The sequence below is a fragment of the Sinohyriopsis cumingii genome, chromosome 1 (assembly GCF_028554795.1).
Source record: "Sinohyriopsis cumingii isolate HCF-2022 chromosome 1, ASM2855479v2, whole genome shotgun sequence".
Classification (NCBI taxonomy): Eukaryota; Metazoa; Mollusca; class Bivalvia; order Unionida; family Unionidae; genus Sinohyriopsis; species Sinohyriopsis cumingii.
The window spans coordinates 32347846-32375210 of NC_142961.1; the positions used below are offsets into that span (position 1 = coordinate 32347846).

General features: G+C 35.3%; 2 protein-coding genes across 3 annotated transcripts in view; both read right to left on the bottom strand.

Moving 5' to 3' along the window:
* LOC149806653 (transcription elongation factor A protein 1-like) overlaps positions 1-20621 on the bottom strand; it is a 41773-nt gene extending 21152 nt beyond the window's left edge. For both annotated transcript variants that reach the window (XM_089956195.1, XM_089956204.1), the window contains exons 1-3: positions 20422-20621; positions 8826-8894; positions 4875-4986 (exon numbers count right to left, since the gene is read on the bottom strand). In XM_089956195.1, coding sequence (XP_089812321.1) covers positions 4875-4986; positions 8826-8894; positions 20422-20496 — 256 coding nt within the window. In that variant the 5' untranslated portion in view covers positions 20497-20621. The remainder of the gene's footprint in view (positions 1-4874; positions 4987-8825; positions 8895-20421) is intronic.
* Positions 20622-20914: 293 nt separating this feature from the next.
* On the bottom strand, positions 20915-27179 carry LOC149806654 (uncharacterized). Its single transcript, XM_089951388.1, has 3 exons — positions 27021-27179; positions 25807-26487; positions 20915-20956 (listed from the first exon to the last, which is right to left on the bottom strand). The coding sequence occupies exons 1-3, from the start codon at positions 27042-27044 to the stop codon at positions 20915-20917; spliced, it is 747 nt and encodes a 248-aa protein (XP_089807514.1). The 5' UTR covers positions 27045-27179.
* Between the last annotated feature and the right edge of the window lie 186 nt (positions 27180-27365).

Genomic DNA, 27365 nt, shown 5'->3' on the forward strand with positions numbered 1-27365 from the left:
TGTTTTAACAGTCTTGTAGTTGGCAATATAGGAACACGTTATTGCAAAATGATCAACATGTCATCGAGGAAAAGAAAAGAAAAAATCAGTTTAGAAGATAAAGTGAAAGTAATTCAACTGAATGAAAAGGGGGAGAGTTCAAGGATCCTTACAGAAAAATCTTATGTTGGAAAGATTCAAATAAACAATATCATGAAAGATAAGGAAACAATTCTGCGAAAATGGGAAGATGGAATGGACAGAGAAAGGAAGATTGTTAGAGCCAGGAGATTTTTGTACCCTGATTTGAATGGCAAGATTTTTGAATGGTTTTGCACTACATGTGCTAAGAACATTCCACTCAATGGATGACTGATCAAAGAAAAGGCAACAATTTTGTCAGATGAAATGGAATATGATGACTTTACCGCAAGTAATGGATGGTTGCACAGATTTCAAGCTTGACACAATATAAAGTATTCTGTCCTTAGTGGAGAATCAGCTGAAGTTGGTAATGAAGTTGTCAAGGATTGGAGCAAAAGACTGATATATGCAGGGGATATGACAATAAGGATATTTTTAATTGTGATGAGACTGGGTTTTTTTTATAGAATGTTACCAACAAAGTTGCTGGTACGAAAAAAGGGGGCACTTGTAAAGGTGGGGAAAAGGCAAAGGAGATATTTACAGTTTTGCTCTGTGCAAGTTATTTTGATGAGAAACTGAGGCCAATGGTGATTGGAAATTCACAAAATCCAAGGTGCTTTAAGGGATATAGCCAGATAAATTTGAGTTACATATGAGGCAAACAGAAAAGCATGGATGACAGGCCAGATATTTGAGTCCTGGATATAAAAATAATAAATCAGCAGATGAAAGTGCAGAACAGAAAGATCCTGCTTTTCCTCGATAACTGCTGCACATCCAAAACTGGATTTGTCAAATGTCAAGCCTTATACAACTTCAAAACTTCAGCCCCTGGATGCAGGGCTAAGTGAGACCGTTAAAGTGAACTGCAGGAAAAAGCTGCTGAGACATGTTTTTTCCTGATCGATGATATATCAGCTGAACCGAAGACAACATAAAAAGTTGACTCTGCTGGTTGCAATCCAATGGCTGACATCAGCATGGTATGTCGTGACAGCCGAGACAAATCAAAAGTGCTTTTGGAAATGTGGGTTTTTCCAAGAGGTTTCGGATGTACCAGAGGCAGAGGAGGAAAACTGGGATGAAGAGGAGTATCTTCCTCTTATACCACCTGGAATAACCCTTAAGGATTATGTGCAATGTGATGATGCATTAGATACAGAGAACACAATTAGTGATGACTGGGAGTCATTAATGTTAGACAGTGCTAGAATTTCCAGTGAAACATATCAGGATGAGGAAAATTGCTGTGTTTTGCCACAACATGTGACAATCAAAAACCAGTCAAACAGTGCATTACACTGCTGACTGCATGGTTACATCCACAGAACTGATGGATTATGGCCTTGCTACAATGTTGAACTCGTGGACATAGTTGCAAATACACAGGACATTCTTAAAAAAGACAAAAGAAAAGCTGTGGAAAGCATGGAACAAATGACACTGGAAAAATTTTTCAAGCCTAAGAATTCTTAGGAACATCTGTATTGTGTTAAAGTGTACACTGGTGAAATATGGTGTGATCTGTAATATTATTATAAAGACAGTTTTAAAAATATGTTGATGGTTATTTGTAACATTCTTTTGAAAATGATTTAATAGTTTGTTTCACACTGTTTAAAAACATGCATGTGATTTTTAAATGAAAATATTAAATGTTTCAGAATTAAATGAAGTTGTGACTTTCTTCATATGTATTTACTATTCACATTTAAGATCCCCACTAGAAAGGCCACCCTCCTTTTAAGGCCACTTCCCTACTGAAATAGGGGTGGCCTTATCAGACGGGGACCACTGTACCTAGTTCATACATTAACAATTACCTAGGTAGCCATATAGGCGAGGCTGCACATGAAAAGCATGCGGCCTGCAGTCCACTCAAATTCCTATACTCACTGACATTTCCAATACAGTTAACCTCTCAAGGGTAGCATATCACAATATACAATGTATAAACAGTAATATTTAAAGTTCACTGTTAAAGCAATATTTACCTGTCACTATTGCATTGTCTACCTTTCTGGGACAGCAATTACCCATGTCCATATATAAAAATTGCATCCTCTCCTTAGATGAAAAATTCTAGAAGTTCTAGACAGTCTGGTACCTATGTCACAGGTCTATGCACAGTAATCATCCTCCATTTTAAGGTCATTAACTACTCATGGGGTAGGAGGGAACATAGCAAAAGTGACAGGTAAGTATTATATTGTTGAAATTAGTTTTACAAACCCCCTACCTCCATATTAATATTGGTAAGACATAAACAGTCATTATTACATTGCTGAATTTGCCAGTGTGGAGAAAGGCTGATGGCCTACAAACACAGGTATAAAAAGATACACTGACCCTTATGATACAAACATCCACTATTGTAAGTTGGTAAAATATAATACCCTTGTTTCCAAATTGTTTATGTTGAGGACAGATTCTTCCTTGGACCATGGACCCTGAAAATCTAACCCTTCCAGCTCCAAGTGAGCAATCCAACCCAAACCTGAAGTGGGGTTCAGGAGTGTACATCAGGACTCTGGTCAGACACATGTCCCAATTTGTCCACCAATTCATGTGGTGGTGAAATTCTGATCCTAGAGAAATCTGAGCTGCCAGGGGATCTCTATCCAATGTCCAGTTTGCCAGGAGGAGAAATCAAAAGGGATGCAGGTGCAGTCTTTCCATGGGAACCAGGTCCGCTGGAGAGTTTGATGTCCCCAGAAAGACAAAGGCAAGCCAAGAGTTACCAAGCCTTAAGGCATTCTGACTGAGGCTGTGGTCTCCATCTTGAAAAGCTCCTCTTGAAGAAACTTCTTTAAAGGTTGATAATCAGCTGAAACATGTTGCCTTTTTCATACGAAGGAAAATCCAGGAGTGGAAGACTGGAGAATGGTCATTTAGCTCTCTCTACTGTGTCCTTATGCAAAAGGAGTGCACATCTTTCCTAAACCATAACAGATTTGAATTGAGGAAAAACATTGACAAATTCCTGCAGAAGAAGAGCAGCTCATCTGACAGCATCATGGACAAAGACAATTACAAGAAAAGATACATCTCCTCATAAAGTTTCATCATTCCAAGTATAACAGTATTTATAGTGTCCAACAAACCTGAGCTAAAGGCAAACTTAATCAAGATTGTACCATTATTGTACAAAGTTAGCCCACTCAGCTCAAGCCCCAGGGGTTAGATGCTAAGAAATCCAATCCAAACTGCTGCCAATAATCAAGGAACAAAGAATACTTGAGATTCAGTTAGAGCAGTCGTTCTTAACCCATGGGTCTTGACCCAAAACTGGGTTGCCAAGGTTATCCATAATATCTGGAAATTTTCTACCCACATGGTCTTTTAGCACTTCATAGATTGCAAGGTTAATACCACTAACCTAATCTGGGTCGCCTCCCCAATCCCAGTGACCTCAAACTTTGACATTTTTAACCCAAAATAAAAAGGCATCTTTCTTGTCTCAAATGCAAAGCATCCATAGTTTGCTCAGTGTAGATGATAAAACACTCAAGATATTACGCAAAAACCATTTGTCTTCTCAGATTCACAATCACCTTGGTCTTTGATCTTTTGACCCCCAAATATGTCAAATGGAAGAAATTTACAGACTGTTCAATGGGTATGATATACAAGTGTAGGTAATGAGCAGAAACAGTTTTCCTTCTTTCAGTTCTGTGACTGTGATGTTTGACTTTTTGAGCTCGAAACCAACAGGGTTTCCACCTTGCTACATTACTTACAAAGCTTGGTAACTGTATATGGTGGGGAACTGTACAGAAATGAAAGTGGGAATAGACACAGATTACAGACAATATCATAACATTATACACTCTGGCCTGCCTTACAGCAAGTGGATAAAAATGTCGCTTCAGCTGCAATATCTGTGTATCTGATCTCTGAACCATTTCCAAAGAGAAACCCCAATATCATACCCTCAAGTTTGGTAATTTCCACCCACTGGGTTACAAGGTAATGTGGTTATAAATATGTGAATCATTCTATTATCTTCAATTACTTTTAGGTGCTTTCATGCAAATCCTCAAACTACGTGGTTAAATTTTCAACAGCCCCATGCTTTCAATGTATACATACACACACCATACATATATTCAAATGACATAAGGCTTGGATGTCCATCCTCACCCACCCACTTCAGAAAGTTGGTCTCGCTGGCCTAGTTTGCAAACTATCAAGATTCTCACTCTATAACCATGTACATACTTTCTTAATGCACATACCTGGGTCATCCACATCCTCAGCAAACTACTCAAAAGACTAAACATTCTGGCAAAAGTCAAAATGTGAAAGCATAAAGATACATGTTAACAGAGTTCTTGTATTTTAAGGTACTTGTCCTAATGAGGATATGTGCTTAACAGAATGCTAGTATTCTGAAGTATTTGTCCTACAGACAAGCGGCTTTGAAAAAGTACATGTCAAGCTATAAAACCAAATGTACAATTTATTTTGTTAAAAAATGTGTCATCGAAAGGTATCAAAACTAAAATATTGTTAACATTATAGTTCTGAGCTTTTGTTTTCAACAGGGATCCAACATGTTATTATAAAAGCTACTTGTCCATGGGGCAGGCAACTATGACACTGTTTGTTCTATGACAAAACAACATGTAACTGAACAATCTAAAAATCAAACTGATATAGGCCACAGAGAAGCAAACTGTCTAATTTAAAAATCTGATATATGCCAAACAGAAGGAAACAGTTTGGTACATGTACATATAACTCACCAGCAGGTAATAACTTCTTCCAACTTTTGATAAGTGACTTGGCTAGGGTGATGTTTTCCTCTTTGGTAGAAGCTTTTCTTATGTTATTGACTGTCATTCCAATTCTGGTTTTCTGGAAAAATGACAAAAGAGCGTTAGTTTTAATTTTTGATGCAAGTATACAACAGGAGGAACAAGATATCTGACCTAAAAATAGGACCTCAGTTTTTCCTACAGTGTATTTTTGGGGTTATTTCCACTGACAGTGATTACTGATATTTCTGCTTTGTTGAAAATTATCTAAAATTTCATTTTTACTTATTTATTTGCAGCATCAAGTTAGTTTCATTAATAAGGATGGATTCTCCCCCAAGGTTCATATTACCACCAGCACTGGTTATTGTTGTTGTTGTAGTGTTTAACGCAATTTTTCAGCACACGATAGGCTATACATGGCAGCCAGTATTAATGGTGTAGGAAGAACCTGGGAAAACCTGGGAAAGAACCATGACCCATGAGAAGCTACTGGCAAGCTTTCTCACATACCCACATTGGCCGAATCCTTGACTGGAACCAACGCAGACAGAGGTGAAATCGCAGTGATTCGTAACAGAGAGCGCTTTAGACCACTCAGGGCCACCACCACCAGCACTGGAAATTGTTGTGTGTTTGGCTGACTAAACCAGCAATATCCAAAGCTGACCAGTAGCTTTTAGAAGCAATTTGCTATTTGTCTCAAATGTTGCTGGCTTGAATTGCATCTGTTTCCCAGTTTAAACTCAATTTGGCCAGACAGTGCCATCACAATGCTGATGTAATAACATTTCAGAATCTGATTAAAATCACATCTCCACAGTCCTATGTGAAGATCTTAATGATACCAATAAGAGGCCATGTTCTGTTGACCTTGTGGTTGATCAATCTATACATATATTAAAAGGTCCAAAGTGAACAACATTAAGACTTCGAGAGAATGCCTTAACAGTTGTTTCCCTCTTGAAAGTCCCTGCCCCAATGACCTGTGGAAACCCTGACTAAAGTACCCCTACATTGCAGCCAGTGGCTACTATATTAGTGAAAAACTGTCACATGTAACCCTCACGTTTGGCCACATAATGGGGTTTACAGACAGAAATCTCATAAATATTTGCTGACGTTTCAACACATTGTTCCCACATGCCAGGAAAGTACATAATTTTAATCCATACAAAGTTTTAAGTAATCTGAATATCCTTACCGATGTTTTTTATTTAGGATTGCGATTTTGGTAATTACTATTATTACCACCAATAATTATCAAGATGACAAAAGCTCATTTCTGAGAAGCACAGTATTGTTCATCTCAGCTCAGGGTGACATTCAGTTACCAGATAATAAAACGGCATGTTAGCTGTTGAATCTTCTGTGCCATACATTATGAAATGTATTTGCAAGGGTACTGTAATAAAACCAGGCAATCATGTGACAAACTAACTTCCTTTGTAAACAAAGAGCAATTTTTGTAATAACTACAAATTAAGAAATCACTTAGTGGAAATTGTTGTTAGACATTGTCAGTATGAAAGGAAAAGAAAAGCAATTCAAGTAAATGAAAAGCTGGGGAGTATTTTAATCAGTGCTGACAGAATGATTCAAATAAACATTCAATGTTGTACATCTACAAAAGTAAGAAAATGGAATGGATGGATAGTTAGTCAGAAACTTGATTTTACTGACAAGGTCATTTTGCACCACTACTAATTATTATTCATAATTATTTTAAATCACATTAATATAAGTTTTATTGCACTGATTTCATAACATGCCTGTGGTTTTTGGATGAAAAAATTAAACATGAAATTATTGGTATGCATTTCATATTCTATATATAATTATTACATACATCCATGTGATTCCTCTCTAGAAAGGCCCCCTATCTTGTAAAGCCACTTTCCTGCTACAGAAGGGATGACCTTATAAAAAAGTGACCACTGTACAAGATTTTGCCTTGAAATCTCTTTGGTCCTAGTTTCATCCTTGGTCTGGCAGAAAGGAAGCTTAGTTGCAAAGCCAAGCAAGGAAGTTTCCTCTGGATTATAGAATTTACTGTATCACAAAAGCCAACTCATTCTTACACTGAGCTGTCCAGAAACAACATTGTATTTTATGTTGGCACAGAAAGACTTGTTTTATAAGAATCAAATATTCCACTTCTATGCTCATATTTTCAAGTGATGGTTGAAGAATGGCAAATCACTTTTTCAAGATGCTTATCAAATTGCATATCTTTTTAAAGCAGATTCAGTATCACATATAGTGTAAGATGAGTAAATGGTGATGAAGGATGAGTAAAAGTTTCAAGTCACTTAAACTGCAAGACAAGAAGCTAATGAAAATATCTTAAGCCCTGTACACTCAGCACAAAGAAAATAAAAACAAACTAAAAACATGAGAACCAAAATTCATATGTTGTATGTCTGCCACATATTACCTGTCTTATTATTTTTGTATCAAGCGTAATCTACTTGTGAAGGCAAAAGAACTTTTTTCTGCAAAAAAGTATTTCCCATTGTCATACTGCAATGACCTTGACACCTCATCTTCAGGTGAAAAATTATTCAGTAGGCTTCTTGGTGTGATCCAATATAATATGTCTAATAAGTCTGGGTGAAGATAAGTAGAACTGTGTCAAAATCATTTTACTTTCTGTCTCAGATCATGACCTTGATGTCTGACATCTGGATTCCAATACCAACAGTTTTCTTTATATCTTACAAGAACTTTTTTCTGCAAAAAAGTATTTCCCATTGTCATACTGGAATTACCTTGACACCTCACCTTCAGGTGAAAAATTATTCAGTAGGCTTCTTGGTGTGATCCAATACAATATATCTAATAAGTCTGGGTGAAGATAAGTAGAACTGTGTCAAAATCATTTTACTTTCTGTCTCAGATCATGACCTTGATGTCTGACATCTGGATTCCAATACCAATAGGTTTCTTTATATCTTACAAGGCAATCCATCTGCAAAGTTTGCAATAGGTATGCCAAGCAGAAATGAAGTGACTATATAATTTAATTAGTAAGTAAGAGTGATTCTGATCTTTTGAAACTCTTTGATAATTACAGTTATTTGTAGCCTATAATGCAACCATCTGCAAATTTAATACAGGTATATGAAGCAGAATGTTCTTGCACCAACTTTGGTTAGTAGTAGTTTTGTTGTTGTTGTTGTAGGGTTTAATGCCATTTTTCAGCACACGATAGGCTATACATGACAGCCAGTATTAATGGTGGAGGAAGAACCCGGGAAAACCCCAGAAAGAACCACCGACCCACGAGAAGCTACTGGCAAGCTTTCTCACATACCCACATTGGCCGAATCTGAGACTCGAACCCACGCAGACAGAGGTGAGATGACAGTGATCCGTAACAGAAAGTGCTTTAGACCACTCGGCCACTCGGGGCCCCCTTCGTTAGTAGTCAAAGTAACCTTGATATTTGACTTCAGTTAATCACGGTAACCTTGATATCCGACTTTGGTTAGTCATAGTAACCTTGATATCTGACTTTTGACCCCAAAATCGTTAGTTTTTTAAAATCTCCTATAGGCCAAAGTTAAGTGACAGTACATAAAGAAGAACTAATGATTTTGTACTGAAACCATTCTCCTTGACCTTTGATATCCTGAACCTCAAAATAACATTTTTGGGGGGCTCCTAAAGATCAACCCACCTGCAAAGTTTCATTTAGGTACTGTATGCAACATAAAGTTATCAATTGAAAACAAAATCATGTATGAAAGGATGGTCATGAAGACAACATTATGAAAGCTCCACCTTATGGACAGAATGTATGCAACAACAAAAATGGTGGTACATGTATATAACAATTGAGAAGGTTGTCTGTTTAGGCAAAAAGAACACCTATTTTGATACCTGCAACCACCACACAACAACTCTTGAACCCTCTCCTAATGACAAGTTAAATACCTGTAGGACGTCCAAATTCATGGGCATATCTTGTAAGGTCTTTAGCAAGTCAACTGTAGAACTGTGGTCCTGAAAAAGTAACAATTTCTGTTTTGAAGGATTAATTAATTCATTGTTGTAAGTACTGCAATGTACAGAAAAGCAACATTTACTCTTCCTGCACTTTTCTCGGCTATTCATTGCTCATGCACTTTCTATTGGCCACCTACACAAACGAGCTGTCCCAATCATAAAATTCATTATTGATGAAAATATAATAATGGTATAATGAAAATATAATGAAACTATTCTAAAATGATTAAAATAACACAAGAGTACAAAGTGGGCATGTGACTGGTCATTTGACTTACATAACTGGTAAGTGTGATATAAGGATGGAAATATATACATGGAAAGGGGTAGAATCAATTGTTCATTATGCCCTGAAGGCGTAAATGGTCAGATAAAAGTAAATAAAGTGATTAAAGCATGAGAATATAGACTTGCCTGAATTTTTTAAATATTAGGAAAAAAGCACTTGTTCTGGACTAGCAACTTGGAAAATTTTATTTGCCTGGCTTCTAAAATGAGTAGTGAAAATGAGTAGTCCAGGACATTGGGCTTGTGACTTGACCAGCCTTCTGTGTGTTTGTGTGTGAGTGTGTTTGTGTATGCATGAATGCATGAGTGTTTACTCCTTACTATTAATTGGCGAAAGAAGTCAAGAGATATATGTCATTCTATTTCTGATAAGAAAAAATATGTCTTACATATGTGGAACAATGACTTGTGTTGATGCCTCTTTTTCATTGTACTTCTTACACTTTTTATCACCATATGTTAATTAGGTAAATCAAGAAATAAAACTTTTCAAGTAAAATAAGCTTCTTCAATAACACTTACTCAAAAATAACATCTTAGGAGAATTCAACTACCTTACAAATCCAGCACTCGCAGCCTAAAGCATTTTAGCTAAAAAGCTGAAAGGTATCTGCTAACCAAGGTGGTAGTTAGAGTGATCTCCCATTGATATCATTATTGGCTGAAAGGTATCTGCCCACCAAGGTGGCAGTTAGAGTGATCTTCCACTAATATCAGGATTGGCACCCACTTGCCTGAATACTGGAGCAGATGGCATGCTCTCTATATGGATGTAACTAAGCCATGGCCCAGAATGTTTCTTTTTCAATTATGTTACTCAGTCATAATTTCTTACGGGAATAGGTAAGATCTGTCACACAACATGAGAAGGTAACCTTCTGCAACACAGCTATAGATCCCACCAGACTGAGTTGAGCCTTTCAGGATGAAAGATCTCTGAGACAAAAGCTGGAGAAGTGGACTTGAATCTTCATCCCACAGCATGGATAATGACAGAGAACAGTTTTGCTCAAATTGCAGTGCTTGTGGTGACTGCCCTAACTTTGAGATGCAAAGCAAATTCATTGTGTCTGGGGTTAATTTCTGATATGTGGAATGAATAACATCATTTTGTAAGACAAAGCTGTATATACTGATATGTCATCATTTTCCCCTGTCAGGGATAAGAAGATGCATGATCTCCTGATAGTCAATGGCTCGATCCTTTCTTAAGTACCACTTTAGAACTTGCACTGGGTACATGAACTTGAGATGAAGTGTCCAGAGAGACAGGAATTTTATTACGAAAGTCCCTATGAATGGAAGCCTGTTCTTGGCAATGAATGCAGGGACCATCAAGAGTGATCCTGACACATTTTGTTGAAACTGTATGTAGTTCAGTAACACTGACAGATGCAGTAAGGAAGCAGGTCTTATATGAGAAGTGATCCGATGAGGCTCTTAAGAGTGGTTACAATGGTGTCCTGTTCAGCCAGGTTTGTACCCATGATAGATTCCACTTTTTGGCAAAGTGTCAGCTTCTATGCATTTGTGTAATCAAAGTTTTACAGATGATAAGATATGTCTTTGTTTTGTCCGATATCCTCTCTTCCATGATGAATGATCAGTGATCATGGAACAGTAATCTATAATTATGATTGGTACCAACTGTTTCTCACCAAACAGTAGTCTTTGATTATGATTGGTATCAACTGTTTCTCATCAAACAGTAGTCTTTAATTATGATTGGTACCAACTATTTCTCATCAAACTGTAGTCTTTAATTATGACTGGTACCAACTGTTTCTCATCAATCAGTGGTCTTTGATTATGATTGGTACCAATTGTTTCTCATCAAACAGCCATAGCAGGAAGTTAGCTTTTGATGCCTGCTGTGGTATAATGTGTTCTTGGGCACACCAATGTGTAAAGATTTTCTGTCTTTTTATGCCTTTAATGTAAAGGACAACCTCACTTGAACAATTTCTCCATACGGTTGTGAGAATGGTCTATTCCTGATGGCCTGTTTCACAAGATCCAGATATGCAGGTTCAGCAACTCTGGGTTGGAATGAAACATCTGCTATCATGGTTGCTTGAGCAGATCAGTAACTGTCTAGATTTCCTGGAGATTACTGTTGCGAGATTGATAAGGTAACTGATCTATCATTTTTCCCCTCTGAGAGGAGCAATGAGGACAAGGCAATACTCTGATTCTCATGCTTTCTGTATTACCTCTGGAAACAGGAGTTGGCAGGTACACTCCACCTTCTCACAAATAGGTCTGCCATTGGTTGATCCTATCAAGCACATATTTGAGTGTGAACCAAGAGATGAATAGACCGTTCTCTTTGTATTATTTGATTCTCTAAAACAAAGACAATGAATTAGCTAATGTCTTTAGTAGGCTTGGAATATGAACTTGGATGTCAATTTGTCATTGAAGATGTTACTTAGAAAATACCAAAACACAAAGCTCTGTGGACTTGGTTCCACCCTGCTGTTGCAGATACTTTACAGTTATGTTGTCAGACAGAATGATAACTCACTTCTCATACAAACCCACTCACCAATGAAAAGGTTTCAAAATGGCTTTTATCTCAAGAATACTGAGATGTAAATGATGATCATGAGTATGCCACGCTCCACTGGCTTCCCAGAATGATGGATGGAAGTGTGCCCCCAACGCTCTGTGTTCACATCTGTACAGGTTGTGATCTCCAGAGGTTGTACTGCAGAAGTATATCCAATGTGAACCAAGTGAGGTTGCCCCATCTGCTGATGTGGAACCTCATATTTATGCAGACTGTGAGAAGTTGGTCCAATGGGCATAGTCTTGGCCACAAGGTCATAATTATTTGTAATGGGTGCATAAATAGGCGACCAAGGACTAAAAGATCTGCTGCCACATTGAGCAAAACCAGCAGGCAAAGGAATTCCCTAGATTTCCCCATATAAGATAGCTACCCCAGTTCTGATTTTCATTGCTCATTGCTGAGCAAGACATTTCTGTTTATTGAGTGTTGATCTCTGTACATAGATGAACAAAATTTTGAGATGGTTCAAGGTCAGATAACCAAGGCTGAGAAGCAAGGGATATCATATCTTGCTAAAAGATTTAAATCACATGTTTTTTTTAGACTGTATTTCATGTAGTTGATGTTGCCACCATGGAGGTAGTCTGGATATGGGTCATTTCCTGGTCCATCAATCAAGTGAATCCACTGGAAACAATGCCGAGTCCAACTGGGAGTGCCATGAACTGGTAAACCATGACTTTGTAAGCAAATCTTTGCAACTATCTAAAAGCCATGTGAACAGGGACATGAAAATACACATCTTCTAAGTCCACGTTGATTGATTAGTCTTCCTCCAGGATGGCATTTAGAACTTGATTTGGTGTTTTCATTGTGAACCAAGGAGTACAAATGAATCGAGTCAGTAGACTTCAGTTGTTGAGAGGGCAAAAGACTGCCACATTGAAGCTGAGGGAACCCTGGACAAAGGAGGTGTGCTGTAAGTGATACTGAGTCCCTATGAAACCACTTGCCCAGTCCATACATCATTGTGGTATATCTAGTCCTTTTCAGCAGTGAACAACTGGAGTCTTCCCCCTACTGAAATCTGTGATAATGGCAGTGTGAAGATGATTCATTCTGAGATAGGAAAGCTCACTTTGGCAGAAATGATTGTCCTATCTCTGCCTCTTTTCTTCATTTGCTCTGGAGAACTAAGGTTCTTGACCGCTGTGGATTCAATAGGACAGCTTTCCAGTGGTTTGTGTCCCTATGATCTTTTGTTTATTGCTTTGATAATCCTTCCATTGTAGCTGTGACTGTGAGGGAGGGAAATCGGTCACCTTGGTGGCTTGTTTGAGGATTTCATCAACCTGACTGATGATAGTAACTCAACCAAACCATGGAAGTATATTGAAAGTAAATTCTTCCTTTCAAGTCATTAATCACCTGTAGCCAAAACTTAAACCAGACAGTTGTTGTAGAGGGTGGTGGACAGAACTCCATTGGCAGTAGGTAGAAAAGGTCTTGAGTTGAAGCCTGCAAGGCTGAGTCTTCATGCATCAAGTAATACCTGATAACAATGAGAGGACTTGCCAGGGCTCCCAAAAGAATTTGAGGATAAGGAGTCCTGGATGCTTCACACCTCGAATTTGGGAGTACCCAGCCTATTTCTGAGAGTCCCTGGCATAAATGCAGGAATCCTTCATTTTAAAAAGGATAGAAAGGAAAATGAGAAGTACCTCCATGGGTCACAATTGCATCCCTTTACACTGCAATAGCTATATTTAAATAGGTGCAGATCTGGTGTGTGACATAGAAAACTCATATAAAATTGCTGCGTAACATTCACTTCTGTCAGATACATACAGGTAAGTTTTCTATGCATAGTTTAGTCATAGTGTCCACTTCATAGTTAATATAAGTTATGCTTCAGTGATTTTACTTGCATAGCCCGGCTTCTGGCATTTCCTACAGGTAACAGTTATTAAAATTAATATTTTACTGTCCATTTCCTAAATAATAATAGTACTGCTGCAATACTCTACCTTTTTACAAGTAATTATCATAGGGTACATCTCTACATATACACTGATGCTCATAAAGCAGGATGTGTGTTGCGCTACTTCTGTATATATTGTCTGCAATATTTTGTCTTAGAGATTTAGACCATATTTTGTCTTATGGATTTAGACCATATTTTGTCTTATGGATTTAGACCATGGACAGACTGACATCTGCTCTTCATGTGCAGCCTAATCTGGTTGTCAATCTTTGAATATGTGGGGAATGACCACAGTCGATTATACAGTATCAGCCGCCAGAAGAACGAGCTTTGCCCAGTTTCATGAACCCGTTTAAACGGGCACTCCCATGATCAGTCTAACCCACATAGTGCCATTAGGCTCTGCTTGCTTATGATGCCCAACTTAGTGCCTCGTTATCTAAGATATGTCGCTTCACTTTGTTCTCAAACCTTTGGCATTTTAAGAGAATCTGTATTTAGCAACAGCTTGGAAGTCATCTTATCTCACTCATGATGTTCTGCATGTTAGTGAGCTGCCATCCTTGAGCTTCTTCTCTAGCTACTTCATAGGTAGCACAAGAGGAGCCTGCTTCAACACCTTTATCCAAATGGAATGAAACTTGCTGACAAGCAGGGCTCTCAGAGACTAGAACTTCCAGGTCAAATACAAGTGAAATTCTCCAAGGTCACTCTGTTTCTCCATGTAACACACTCCCATGACATGCCTCAATTATGAACCTCCTTTTCATATTCTGGTCAGCTTGGGCCAATCTGCAAAATTGCTTAAGGCTATGCTTAAGTAGAAGCCAGTGTGACTAATTAACATTTAATCCTTATCATTGTAATTATACTACCCCCCAGAAGGCTACTCTGACATGAATTCAAAGAACGCATATTCTACTGTGTGTGTACGTAAGCACACGTGATTGATTGGCAAATAAACGATACCCTCTTTTCTTGTAAAAGTATTTCAGTTAAATTGGTGACAATGCAGATATAAATCATGAATGTAATCAAAGCTTTCCCGGAGTTTGATTTGGACAATATTGTCAGATCATATATATGCTTTAATAATAAAAATAATTGCTAGTTAAGTAAAAACCCTAAGTCTATGAGGACACTGAAAAGCCAGAAACTTTGTTGTAGAGGAAAGAAAGAATAAAAAAGTTGGAGATTAATATATGCTTTTAAAATAGAAAACTTCCAAAATTTTCATATGTGGATTGTGAGGCTTCTCTGCCTGTAGAGAGTGTGCTAATCGATATGACTGAAAGTTATGACTTTAGTATTCGCTGGACTTGGTGCCAACCCCAGTATCAAGGGGAGGTCACTTTTACTGCTATCTAGGTGGGCAGATAACTTTTAGCTAGAATGTTGTAGCCTGGGAGGGCTGGATTTACAACTATCAGGTAACAGAGCTGAAGAAGAAATTGATGTAATTTTTTTTATAGAGATGGTACAGTAAGTACTATTAACATTAACTTTCATGCCAAATTTTCTTTGATTAGAAATTGCTAGTCATTATCTATGATAGATTTATGTTCCCTTTAGTTATTGCATTGCATGCTATGCAACTCTTTTAAAGAGATGTAAATAAGTACAGTTCTAATCCTATTGTACTGTCCGATCTTGTTTCCCACTGAACTTGAATATGTTTCTATGTTCTTAAATTGACAGAAACTTGAACTTAACCCCTCTGACTTATCAACAGATATACCAACCTTTATAAACAGGATAATAATTTTTATTTTATGCTAGGCCTTGAATTACGTATTTTCCAAGTAAAATAATAGTGATAATTCACTGCAGTGAAATAAGATATATAATTTCACTCTCATGTCAATGCTAAAATAACTATGAAATTTTGAAGTTATTCTTAGATGCTTTTGTGGCCGAGTGGTAAATATGGCCATCTTCCATCAATGACAACAAAAATTCAAATCCAACACGGTGCAAATTATTTTGTTTCTTCTTTATAAGCTATTTTACTTTGAATTTGGAACGAGACATGTAAATGTTTAAATTTTCTGTGTGAATAAGTACAAAACACAGCAGGGCATAAATGGCAAACCACTAACATCATGCAGGATCCAGTAAGAAATCTCTTCTTCAATCTGTTATACATAATACATCTTGCACGCCAATACACTTGAGCATAAAATAAAAATAAAATTTGCTTTATATCAGTGGACAATGGATATATTTTGAAAAACTTAAGTATTTCTGCTCAATGAATTGTATCCTCTTTATCATGATATGCAACTATTATATTTCTGAGAAATTAAAGCTAAACCTGGAGAAAGTAGCATGGAATGTTCTAACTTGATTTGTAAGGGTGTGGTCCTAGTCCTCCAAAAGGGTACAAAGCACATGAAATTCTTGTGAGCAGGCACTTTACTGTGTCAATTTACAAAAGTCAATACATATCAAGGTATAAAAAGCTACAAAGTTTATACTTTACTAAACTTTTTGAAATATGTTTCTTAAAATAATTTCAGAAACTTATTACATTTGATGCAGCTGGATAGAGCATGAGTTGACTACATATTCATGATTTTAAAAACTGTATAATTCCCTCTGGACTTTATATAATTCATAAACCCTAGAAGTAATCTGATGTTAGATTTTGTATATGTTAAGACCGTCCAAAAATCTGGTTTTAGCATGCCATATTACTGGCATATACTTGATTCGGAACTGTGCAACTTCAGTAACACACATGCTGATCTGAATGGACACAGTACTACACAAAAATGGGGTGGCAATCTAACACAAGAAATTAGGGAAAGTAGCAAAAAGATGACCAAAAAAAGGAATGATGCATGCAGAGATGGGGGCATGGTGCCTTGCCCTTATGTACCTGCCTAGCTGGAATGGTGGTATGTCAGTACATGTATCAACAAATGCCAATCAATAATCCAAAAGCCATACTTCATGATTTTGCATAAATAAGGAAAAAGATAAATATCTAAACACTAAAATGCGCTCTATTTCAAACAATGACACTTTAAATGTGAGGTATTTTTATCTCTCCTACCATATCATTAAACAAATATCAGTACAGTACTAATATCCTTATAACAGCAAACCATTTGCATAATGAAAGTGGCAGATATGAAGAAAAAAAAACATGAAGACAATCCTACAAAACCGAATATGACAAAAAAGAATTGTTACATTTCTGCAATGTACAGAAAATAGAAAATGGATGCTGCTTTATTGATGAATGTAATCTTTACACCAGAGATCAAATTAATGTCAATATATATGCTTTTTAAGATCTACAATTACAAAAAGCAACTTCACTTCAAAAAACAAGAACAAAATTATACAACTAAGTTTGCAGTGTTCAATCTAGGTTCTGAGTCATGTATGCCAAATTGGTCCCACCATGTAGTTTGAGGGGGACAATTTAAAATATACAGGATCAAAATGAATGAACCAATACTGCACTAGTTTTACTGACTAAAGTGTACTGCACAAATTATTGTGCACTAAAACAAGAAAAAATACTGTGAGTCAGTCTATGACAATCAAGTTTCTCAACATCAAGTTCACTTCATGGAAAGTACAGACTGAAATGCTCTCCTTTGCTTAGATTGCCTTCCATACGTAAGAGTTTTTTCATCCATTTTGTCTGATGATGCAATAACGTGATCTCCAGACTTAAAGGTGTTGACCTTTGAAAATTGGAATAATCGATGGTAAATGGACATCTTTTGCAAGTGTTGACGCAGATCAAACATTTTATGTTTTTTAGGGTTGTATCATATATGTGTGTTTTGAATTTTTAATGTAGCTTTAACAATTTGAGTCATACTGCTACAATTCCTGCAGTGTGACAGTTTATAGTGATGTCAAGCACCGTGGCATCATGCTACAGGCATGTGGCATCATGTCCCATCCAGTCACATTATCCTGACACTAGGCTGCTCAGTCCTAACACTAACCTCTAGTGATGGGAATTGGTCAGAACTTCATAATCGATAATCAGTTCAACTTAAACAACTGATAATCAATTATAATCAGTTACTAAGAGCAAAATTTAAATTTTGTTTGTTCTAGTTATATCTTTGATCAAGAGTTCAAAATGTTAATAACTGTACAGGAGTAGTCTCTTTTAATGACATGTATACTTTAACCTGATAATAATATTACATTTTTTTCTACTGTGTTGTGTGTTATTTCTGTTCTACAACTTTATTAAATGAAAGCAACTTTTTATGTCTGATCAGTCATATGTAACTGAAATAGTGTAACAATCCCCCAAAATCTTTTCATTCATATGAAATGTCTATAATTTAAAGTACAGAAGGACGTGGTTTTCTTGTTTGTCATTGTTTACAAATACTACAAAGGATTTTACATTTAAACTTAAACAAATCATCAAAATATTTAAATTTATTAACTCAACAATTTAACAATTTGATCATGTAATCATGACTATATGTTCCTAATTATGAAATTTTGCATCTATGGAACATCCTATGGTTTTATACTTGTAGTTGTGAAGGGACTAAATAATTCAGATCAACTTTAGTGGCTTGGAGTTTTACCAACCTTTGTGCTTAGCATACAACTAAAAAGTAGTCTCCCTTTACACACAACCGTTTATAGAGTTTCACAATTGATTATCTTATTGGTTCGCTCAACCAAATGATGATCAATTATAATTGATAATTTGAACAACACAAATAACCTCTTAATGCTGAGCATGAAGCAAGGCAGATTATAGTACCATTTTTGTATGCTCTGGTATGACTTGGCCAGGGCAAACCCGCAAACTCCCACATTTTATCATATATAAGCTATGACCTAAACCTGTCATCATTGAACCGCTTCGGCAGAAAATTCACTTTCAGATTTTTTTCTCAATGTTGGCCATGGCTTCGGGCTACATCGATATTTCTCTGCTAATATTTGTGACAGTTTCTGGTTTGGTTACTGGTTTGGTTACTTTCAATTTCTTCAACCTTCCACATCAAAATAATCAGAAATCTGCTTCATTATTTGAATCTATTCAAAGTTTTGATCTGACCCACAAAATGCTTATCTACAGTATATTGGAACAAGTGCCACAAACATCTGTGTGGCTGTTTTGCGTCATTTGGTTATTTATGTCATAAAAGTGATGATGATAGGAAAATAAAATAAAACAAGACATTGTATTCTCTAGTTGAAATGCCAGTGTACCAATTTGGCCTGCTGACCAGTTACCAGTGTGCCAATGATGTACAAAATGCACCAATAATAAAGTCTAGATTCAACATTGAGTTTGGTTCACATTATATACAAACCTTTACTCTATTAATGTTTTTTATCTGCTATAATGGGGCATCTGAAAATTAATTACAACAAAAGTTTTTGGAAGGATGAGGGATGGCAGTTAAAAAGCCAGATCACTAACTATGTAAAAAATTACCAAACATACTTGTTTCATATTAAAAAAAAGATCCAGATTCAGGGATGGGACCAAACAGATAGTGTCTTTTTCTAATCAACTTTTTGATTTCTTGTGTGATCCATTATATACCTTTTTGTTCTTAGGTTTTTAGTTGGTACAAAATTTGCAATACTGCTGTGAATTTCACTTCAAGGAAATTCAATACATCTTCAAATAATTTATTTGAAAGTCGGTTGGTATTTTTAATTAAAATTATTATCCCCAGCTTTAGCAATGTATACAGTCTCAAATTACACCAATCTACTTTCTAATACAAGTGTGTTGTTCTTGAAACCTACCTACTTCTTTCTAGTTTGGTGTCAGAGCTATTCAAGAAAGTTTTCGCTACTCCTGATCAGTCAGTTGGAATAGTATTCCAAAGAAAATAAGGGAAAATACAACAATAAATTCATTACACTGTTATCTGATAAAATGGATGAGAAGGTAATCTTCTTGTAATTACATTTTTTGTCCCCCCCCCCCCACCGATATATTAACATCAATACCTTCACTGCTGTTGACAAATTATCTTGTATCAATAATGTTGCAACGAACTCAGCTTTAGTGTGGTCTTATATAAATTGCTTAACATACTGTGGTCACATACAAATGTAATGAGTATGATTTTATTTTGCTTGTCAGCATGCACAACAGAAACTGCATGCACTGTACTATACTTAAAAATATACTTTCACTTTAGCAACAGAAAATACACAAGAATAAAGAGTGTTAAATAAGTTTATATGCATTCATGTAAATATGCAAATAATGGAGAGTCACAGCATTGATAAGTTCCACAAAACTAAATGAATCACCCCATACAAATAAAACTATTATTATTATTATTATTATTATTATTATTATTATTTTTATTAACACAAAAAACTATTATATCTCTATCATTCAATATTTTTTCAAATCGGGCAAATTAATATCAGGTTTTATGACGAAGCTCGTTAATCATCTTTATTTCAACTTTTATATTCTTATCAAACAATAATATGTGGTAGATTTTACGAGAATGAGTCTGTTTCGAAGAGTTATTTCCCCCTGATACAGAAGATGGCCGTAACGTCTCCTCGAATCAAGGATTCATTAGGTTAAGCTAACTGTAATGCTATGCTTGTTACATAAACAATCAAAGTAAAACCTTGCTCATTTTAAGAAAGTTGCAAGGAATTAAGATATTAAGCTTAAATACTAAAATAAGCATAATAAAATCTTGTGCACTGAAAGATCAGATTAAAAAAAAAAAAACGCAACGGATACTCACCGCGGTGTTACTGGATATCATTTTCTCCAGCTTTTTTCCTATCTTGAAAACCTCGTCTGCGTTCGCCATCTTCATGAAGAACGGTTGTTTGAAATAAACTACAGTAATGTATTGTTTATTAGAATATAAAGGGATTTTTTTGATTGTTTTGCCAGGGATTATGCGCCACTTAATGGCTTGCGCTCCGTCCTCGAGCAACCGGAAATTTATAACTAACCTGTACTGGTTTCATTTACATATTTCTTTCAAACTCTATACACAAATTCCGATGCCGGTTTTGTAACGGCTATTTATAGTCTACACACTCCGGATAATTCACTCTATATGGAACTTTTGTCGGTACTCAAACTTATTATTTAATCATTTTCCTTCGGATGACACTTTCCCAGGCATATGGGAGGTCTTTGTGGTAACAAGGTAATAAAGCTGATTAAAAATGGGCTCTTTTTAATAATTTATTTTAAGAGATCAATCTTAACAACAAATATTTAATTCATTGCTTCTTTAATCCTGCAGTTATTTTATATTCAATCGCCTAAAATTGAGCAATATATGAAAATTGGGCAGAATGTAAATTTCTCCACGTTATTGTCAGTTATTATATATATATGAACTTACGGTTTTATAAAATCAAATCCAAAAATAATCCGAGAATAACATTTTATTCTCGGATCATTTTTGGATTTGATTCTATAAAATTGTAAGTTCATATTTTTTTCATTTTTACAGAATTTTGTCATGGAAATAAATTATTGTATTTTTAAAGGCTTGCTGTTTTCACTCTTTCTTGTGTTACTGTTTATTCGAGCCTAAACACAAATAATCCGAGAATAAAATTTTAGTAGTCCTAATAACAAAATGTTCTACTGATTTCACGTTCGAATCCCGACGAAGAATCCAAGATGGAAGACGATGACATATGCTGCAATCTATAGTGTTGAAGTCTACAGTTCCTTGTAGAAATAAGAATTATCACTCCGAATTCTGATAGCTGAATAAATTTTTATTAAAAAAAATTGTTCTTGTTCCACAATATTACATGAGCACAAGTATTTTCCAGAAAAATAATAGAATTAATCCTTTTGAATCCAAGTAATTTGAAATAACTCCAAACCAAGTATACTGAAATAACTCCAAACAGCACAACATACAACGAACAGTTTAACGGCCCAACTTCTACTAATTAATTCTCCAAAACATGGGTTATATGGGCTTTCTAAAACGTAAACAAGGGTCACGTGATCATCTTCTGGAAGTTTGTAGAAGCAAATACTTGTTACAGCTCACGTTTACCCAGTGTGACTCTGACGAAAACCAATCATTTTTACGCTAAGAAGTAAAAAAAATAAAAAAATAATTTATATCTTAAAGACAAGGTCCCATCATGACCTTGGAAACAACCAATCATTTAAAAATAAATAGAACTTGTTTACGAAGATTGCTACAAATTCTGAAACAAGGTCAAGATTTAGATCAACACCTGGTGTTTATAAACTAGCAGTCAAGGTCAAACTATTTTCTAAAAAGGAGCATTATCTCCAGTGAATAAATTTACATTACAATATCATGTAATTAAAAATAAAAAAATGTAAAACTTACAAACAATTAAATTGAAATAAAGATATAATAAATCAGATATAATTAAATCAAAGATACATAACGAATGTAAGTTATCGTGTTAGAAATGCAGTTTAGCACTAAGAAATATGACAAAGGAAACAAGTCCTGGTTCTCATTTATAGTTGAATTTTTCAATCCTTTTGGAAAGCTCTAGCCTTGTTTTTTTTTAGGTCTCTAAACACAGTGGATATGATAAGCAGCATTTTTCAGAATTTATGTCCCAGAAAATCATTACATGTGTTCCAAAAGAAGATAAAGACAGGACATTTTTTTTTCAAATGAGACCAATCTCACTATTTAATGAAGATTGCAAGATTACTTTAGCATCTATTGCTAATACGGTCAAGAAAGTCCTCCCTTTTATTATTAGTGACAGACAAAAGGTTTTTATGAAAGGACGATTTTTTGCGTGAAAAAATAAGAATTTTATATGACCAGATCCACCATCTTTAGGAATAAAACGAATATGGTATTTTCGTATTGATAAACTTTGAAAAAGCTTTCGACTCAGTCGAATGAGACATTTTGGAAGCTACTCTTTTTTCTTCGGAGAATTCTTTTTCACTGGTCTAGGGTATTTTCCAATAAATTAAAAGTTATATTATTATTACATGTATCCACACTTTTGATTTTGAGATAAGTAGTTGGCAGGTAGATCCTCTTGAACCCTATTTATTTATAATAGCAATTGAACTTATTGCATTTAAGCTAAAAACTAAAACAAATATAAAATGCACTTAATATAATGAAATTGAATTCAAATAAGGGTACCATTTTTGCCACAAGGAGCAGTAAATGTAATTATTACTACACGTGTTAATAGCGTTCGTCTCGACGACTTTCTTCTGTGCTGCCATAAATGATCGGATTATATTAACCAATTGGATAAAACAAAATTTTAAAAAATGATTTTTAAACCAGCTGTTAAGTCATACCTGTTAAAATACAGCACACAAAAGAACATAGTATAATGATATTTACTATAATTAGTTGTTTTTAGAGATAGTTTTTGATTTTGAAATAAGCTTTTAAATGTGTGACACCAAATTATTACAAAAATCAGTTAAAACTATAATTTAAATTTGGAAAATATACATTGTTCTAAAATCACGATTCCTCTAGACTACATTGGAAAAATGTTGTGTACATTTTTATGGGTCATCCTTACTGGATGATTTTTTGTATGGATGGATGGATGGGTGGGTAGATGGATGGATGGATGGACCAACCAACCTTATGTTAAATAAAATTAGAAGAAAGAAAGTGTGGTGGTGTCCATTTGTACTGCGACAATGTAATGAATTTTAAAATTTTACGGTTGCCGTGCAGGTCCGGCTCTAGGGCAAAGCGAACGAGGCAACCGTCTTGGGCCCCGCGCTTTCAGGAAATCAAGTCCGCAATGCAGTTATTTTGCTTGGGGTCCCCGCTCATCGCTTGCTGACTTGGGCCCTGCACATCCTAGGGCCGGGCCTGTTGCCGTGTACCCATTGCATAAAAGACGATATACCTAGCGACCAGTGAATACGCTAAGAACGAGTCGGAAATACCTTGAACATGGGCGTCCGCAGGGGACCTCCATTACAAAAAAATCCACCAGGCAGTATATGAAAAGCATATTTGATTTTACTTTTTATTCCCCTCTCCCGCCTGGGAAAAATGGTTTTGCCACCCACTCACCCACCCTCGCTGGAAAAATTCTTTCGTACGCCCATGATTCTAAATGATCTGGCATTAAATCATCCAGTGAACACATATGATCTCGTTACAAGTATCATTTAATGGGGGTGGGGGAGAATTAGGGTGCCCAAAGACGTATTGTAATTTTTACAAGGTTCGACCCTCTTCCATCCCTCCAATAACCAATACCTTTCATACTGCATTATTAAGGAGTGTAACAGTGTAAAGATCCAAATAATTTAATACAAACTGAGAGCAAGACACTAAATGACTGGTTCGCGGAAAATGGTATGCAAGCCAACCCTCAGAAATTCTAAACACTTATTATTGGCAAAAACGCGGGAAAAGTAACCAACATAATTACAGAAAACAATGAAATAACACGCGAGGACGTTGTGAAACTCATTGTAGTAGATAACTGATTCTCAACTGAATTGTATCAACCACATATCTAAGATCTGCCAACAAGCAGCAAGGCAGTTCAATGACTCTGTCACTATTTGTCAGCTAATACTATGCTACTAATCTACAAATGCTTTATTATGTCAAACTTCAATTACTGCCCCTTTATTTTGACTTTCTGTAGCAAACATAACTTGGACAAAATGAATAAAATACATTATAAGGCATTAAAGCTGGTGTTTCAAGATTTTGCTACCTCATATGATTCTCTGCTAAGAAAAACAAACCTCCCTACTCTTTACATTAGTAGATTGTATGGAAACTAAAGTATACATGATAGTAGATTGTATGGAAACTAAAGTATATATGTTAGTAGATTGTATGGAAACTAAAGTATACATGATAGTAGATTGTATGGAAACTAAAGTATATATGATAGTAGATTGCATGGAAACTAAAGCGTATATGATAGTAGACTGTATGGAAACTAAAGTATATATGATAGCAGATTGTATGGAAACTAAAGTATACATGATAGTAGATTGTATGGAAACTAAAGTATACGTGACAGTAGATTGTATGGAAACTAAAGTATATATGATAGTGGATTGTATGGAAACTAAAGTATACATGATAGTAGATTGTATGGAAACTAAAGTATACGTGACAGTAGATTGTATGGAAACTAAAGTATATATGATAGTAGATTGCATGGAAACTAAAGTGTATATGATAGTAGATTGTATGGAAACTAAAGTATATATGATAGTAGATTGTATGGAAACTAAAGTATACATGATAGTAGATTGTATGGAAACTAACGTATACATGATAGTAGATTGTATGGAAACAAAAGTGTATATGATACTTAAAAACCCCACCTAATTATTAAGTAATGTGGTCACTTTCAAAAACTGCAAATGCAATCTTAGAAACCAAAATCTGGCGACATTATAAAGAGTAAAGACCATGATTTTCTGATGATTTTAATTTAAAATGGGTGAACTCGATGTCCACAATACAAAATATGCGATTGTTTCGGGTCTCCCTAAACACAGTCATGTACACTAATGGAGAGTAATGGACAGTAATGGGCTGTAATGGACATTAATGGGGACAAAAATAGAATATTGCGAAAGAAATTATAGTAATGTACATTAAATATTGTAATTTTTATTATACGGACTTAAATACTTAAATCATTAATAACAAAATGTAGTTGTGATATTGTTTTATTAGTGCACATAATACGCTTTAATTAAAATATTGCCAAAAGTTGAACAACTCTCTCTCTCTCTCTCTCTCCCTCTCTCTCTCTCTCTCTCTCTCTCTCCCTCTCTCTCTATCTATCTATCTATCTATCTATCTATCTATCTATCTATCTCTCTCTCTCTCTCTCTATATATATATATATATATATATATATATATATATATATATATATATATATATATATATATATATATATATATATATATATATATATATATATATATATATATATATATATATATATATATATATATATATATATATATATATATATATATTCTTTACTAATACTGTCCACCTTTTTTATTTTGTTCTAGTTTGACTCCGCTCAGATCTCATCCTTTTTCTCTGGTGATTTTTTTTCCCTCCTGAAGGTGTCTTTGGTATAGTGATTTTACTGTTTGTCGACCTTACTGTTAACTTATTTGTACCCTTGTCTTTGAGAAACTTTCTAAATATTGGTTCTCGTTCTGTTTCTTGACACCACACGTCAATAGAAACTCTGTGATGCATATAATTAGATGCCAGCTTGAAATTGCCGCTTCCAATCAATGATCTTTCGGTGTCTTTATACTGGTAACTGACAATTGATTGTAGTACGTCTATCAGATCGGATATATTTTTTTGCTTCCAGTTGGTTCCAGTCTTCATGATATTATTCGCAGACTCTGCATTATTATTTGTCCAGTGGGCGTCAACATTTTTTACCCTCGCAGGATAGTTAACATGATCTTTCAGTATTGGTGGCATTCGTTTTTCGAAGTATGGCTGGAAACCCAACGCTTTTTCCGAAATGACATCTGTTGCATGTTTTATTCTTGCTTCTAATACTACAGAATTATCGGCCTGTGCAATTCCTTCGTCACCGAAAAGGGTGTTTAGGATTGAGACGGCGTTGAAAAGACAGTATCCGTCCCCAGTTGTTCTTAATGGTATTCCTTTCTCAGTATGGTACCGGAACAAGATGTCAGCAGCAATTGCATCTACTGGTAAACTGGGGTGTTCAGCATACTCGCAAGAACAGTAACTTTCATCAGTCAACAAAGCCTCCCGCTCAACTGAAGCTTTGAGTTTTTCAAGTCCATTCTTAGCAGCCTGTTGTAATGAGAAAAAGGAAAATATAATATTATAAACATTTATAGTTTTGTAGAATATCTATTTCAAACAAAGGTTTTCTACCACGAATTTCTTGAGAGGATATATATTTAAAGATCAAAATGAAATTTAATAAATGTACCAATAAAAATGAAATAGTTCATGTCAACCAGATGTTTAATATACTGGTAATTTTATCATTTTTAAACAGTAGATATATTGATTAAAACGAAATAATCCAACATGTACTCCACAATAATAAATACAAGACATGTACACATATAACTATATTTAAGTAAGTAAACACGTAGACTAAAAATCAAATTTCAGTAAGTCTCAGTAACTTTACAGATTCCTAAAATTACAGATTATTACAATCAAAAATATATTTGGTCTCCTGAAAAGTTGCAAGAAATTGAAATCGAGGTTATATAAGTAAAAGTCTAATAATAGGACCATTATAAATGTTTGGGAGAAACTTATCGAATAGCCTAGAAAATAAACAATTAAATCCTTATAAAATAATTCATTACTTTTTGAAGTCGTGTGATACCCATCAAGTAATCACATTTGCCTCCTAGCGAACGACACTGACGACAGATGTATCCCTCATCAATGGAAGACCAGGTCTTAAAGTCTTTGCTTGTTATCGCTTCGCACGTAGAGTGGAACCAAGAATCACATACCTGAATTAAAATGTATAAATGCAAACTGCCGGCAGTAACACATTGAAATGGGTAAACTATTAACGTTTATATGTATGTAAAATACTACTACTACTACTACTACTACTACTAATAACTTTATTTTATGATGCTTATACAATTATTTCTAGGAAGGTGGTGGGTGTATCTAATTTAGATATATCAGATGGTTTA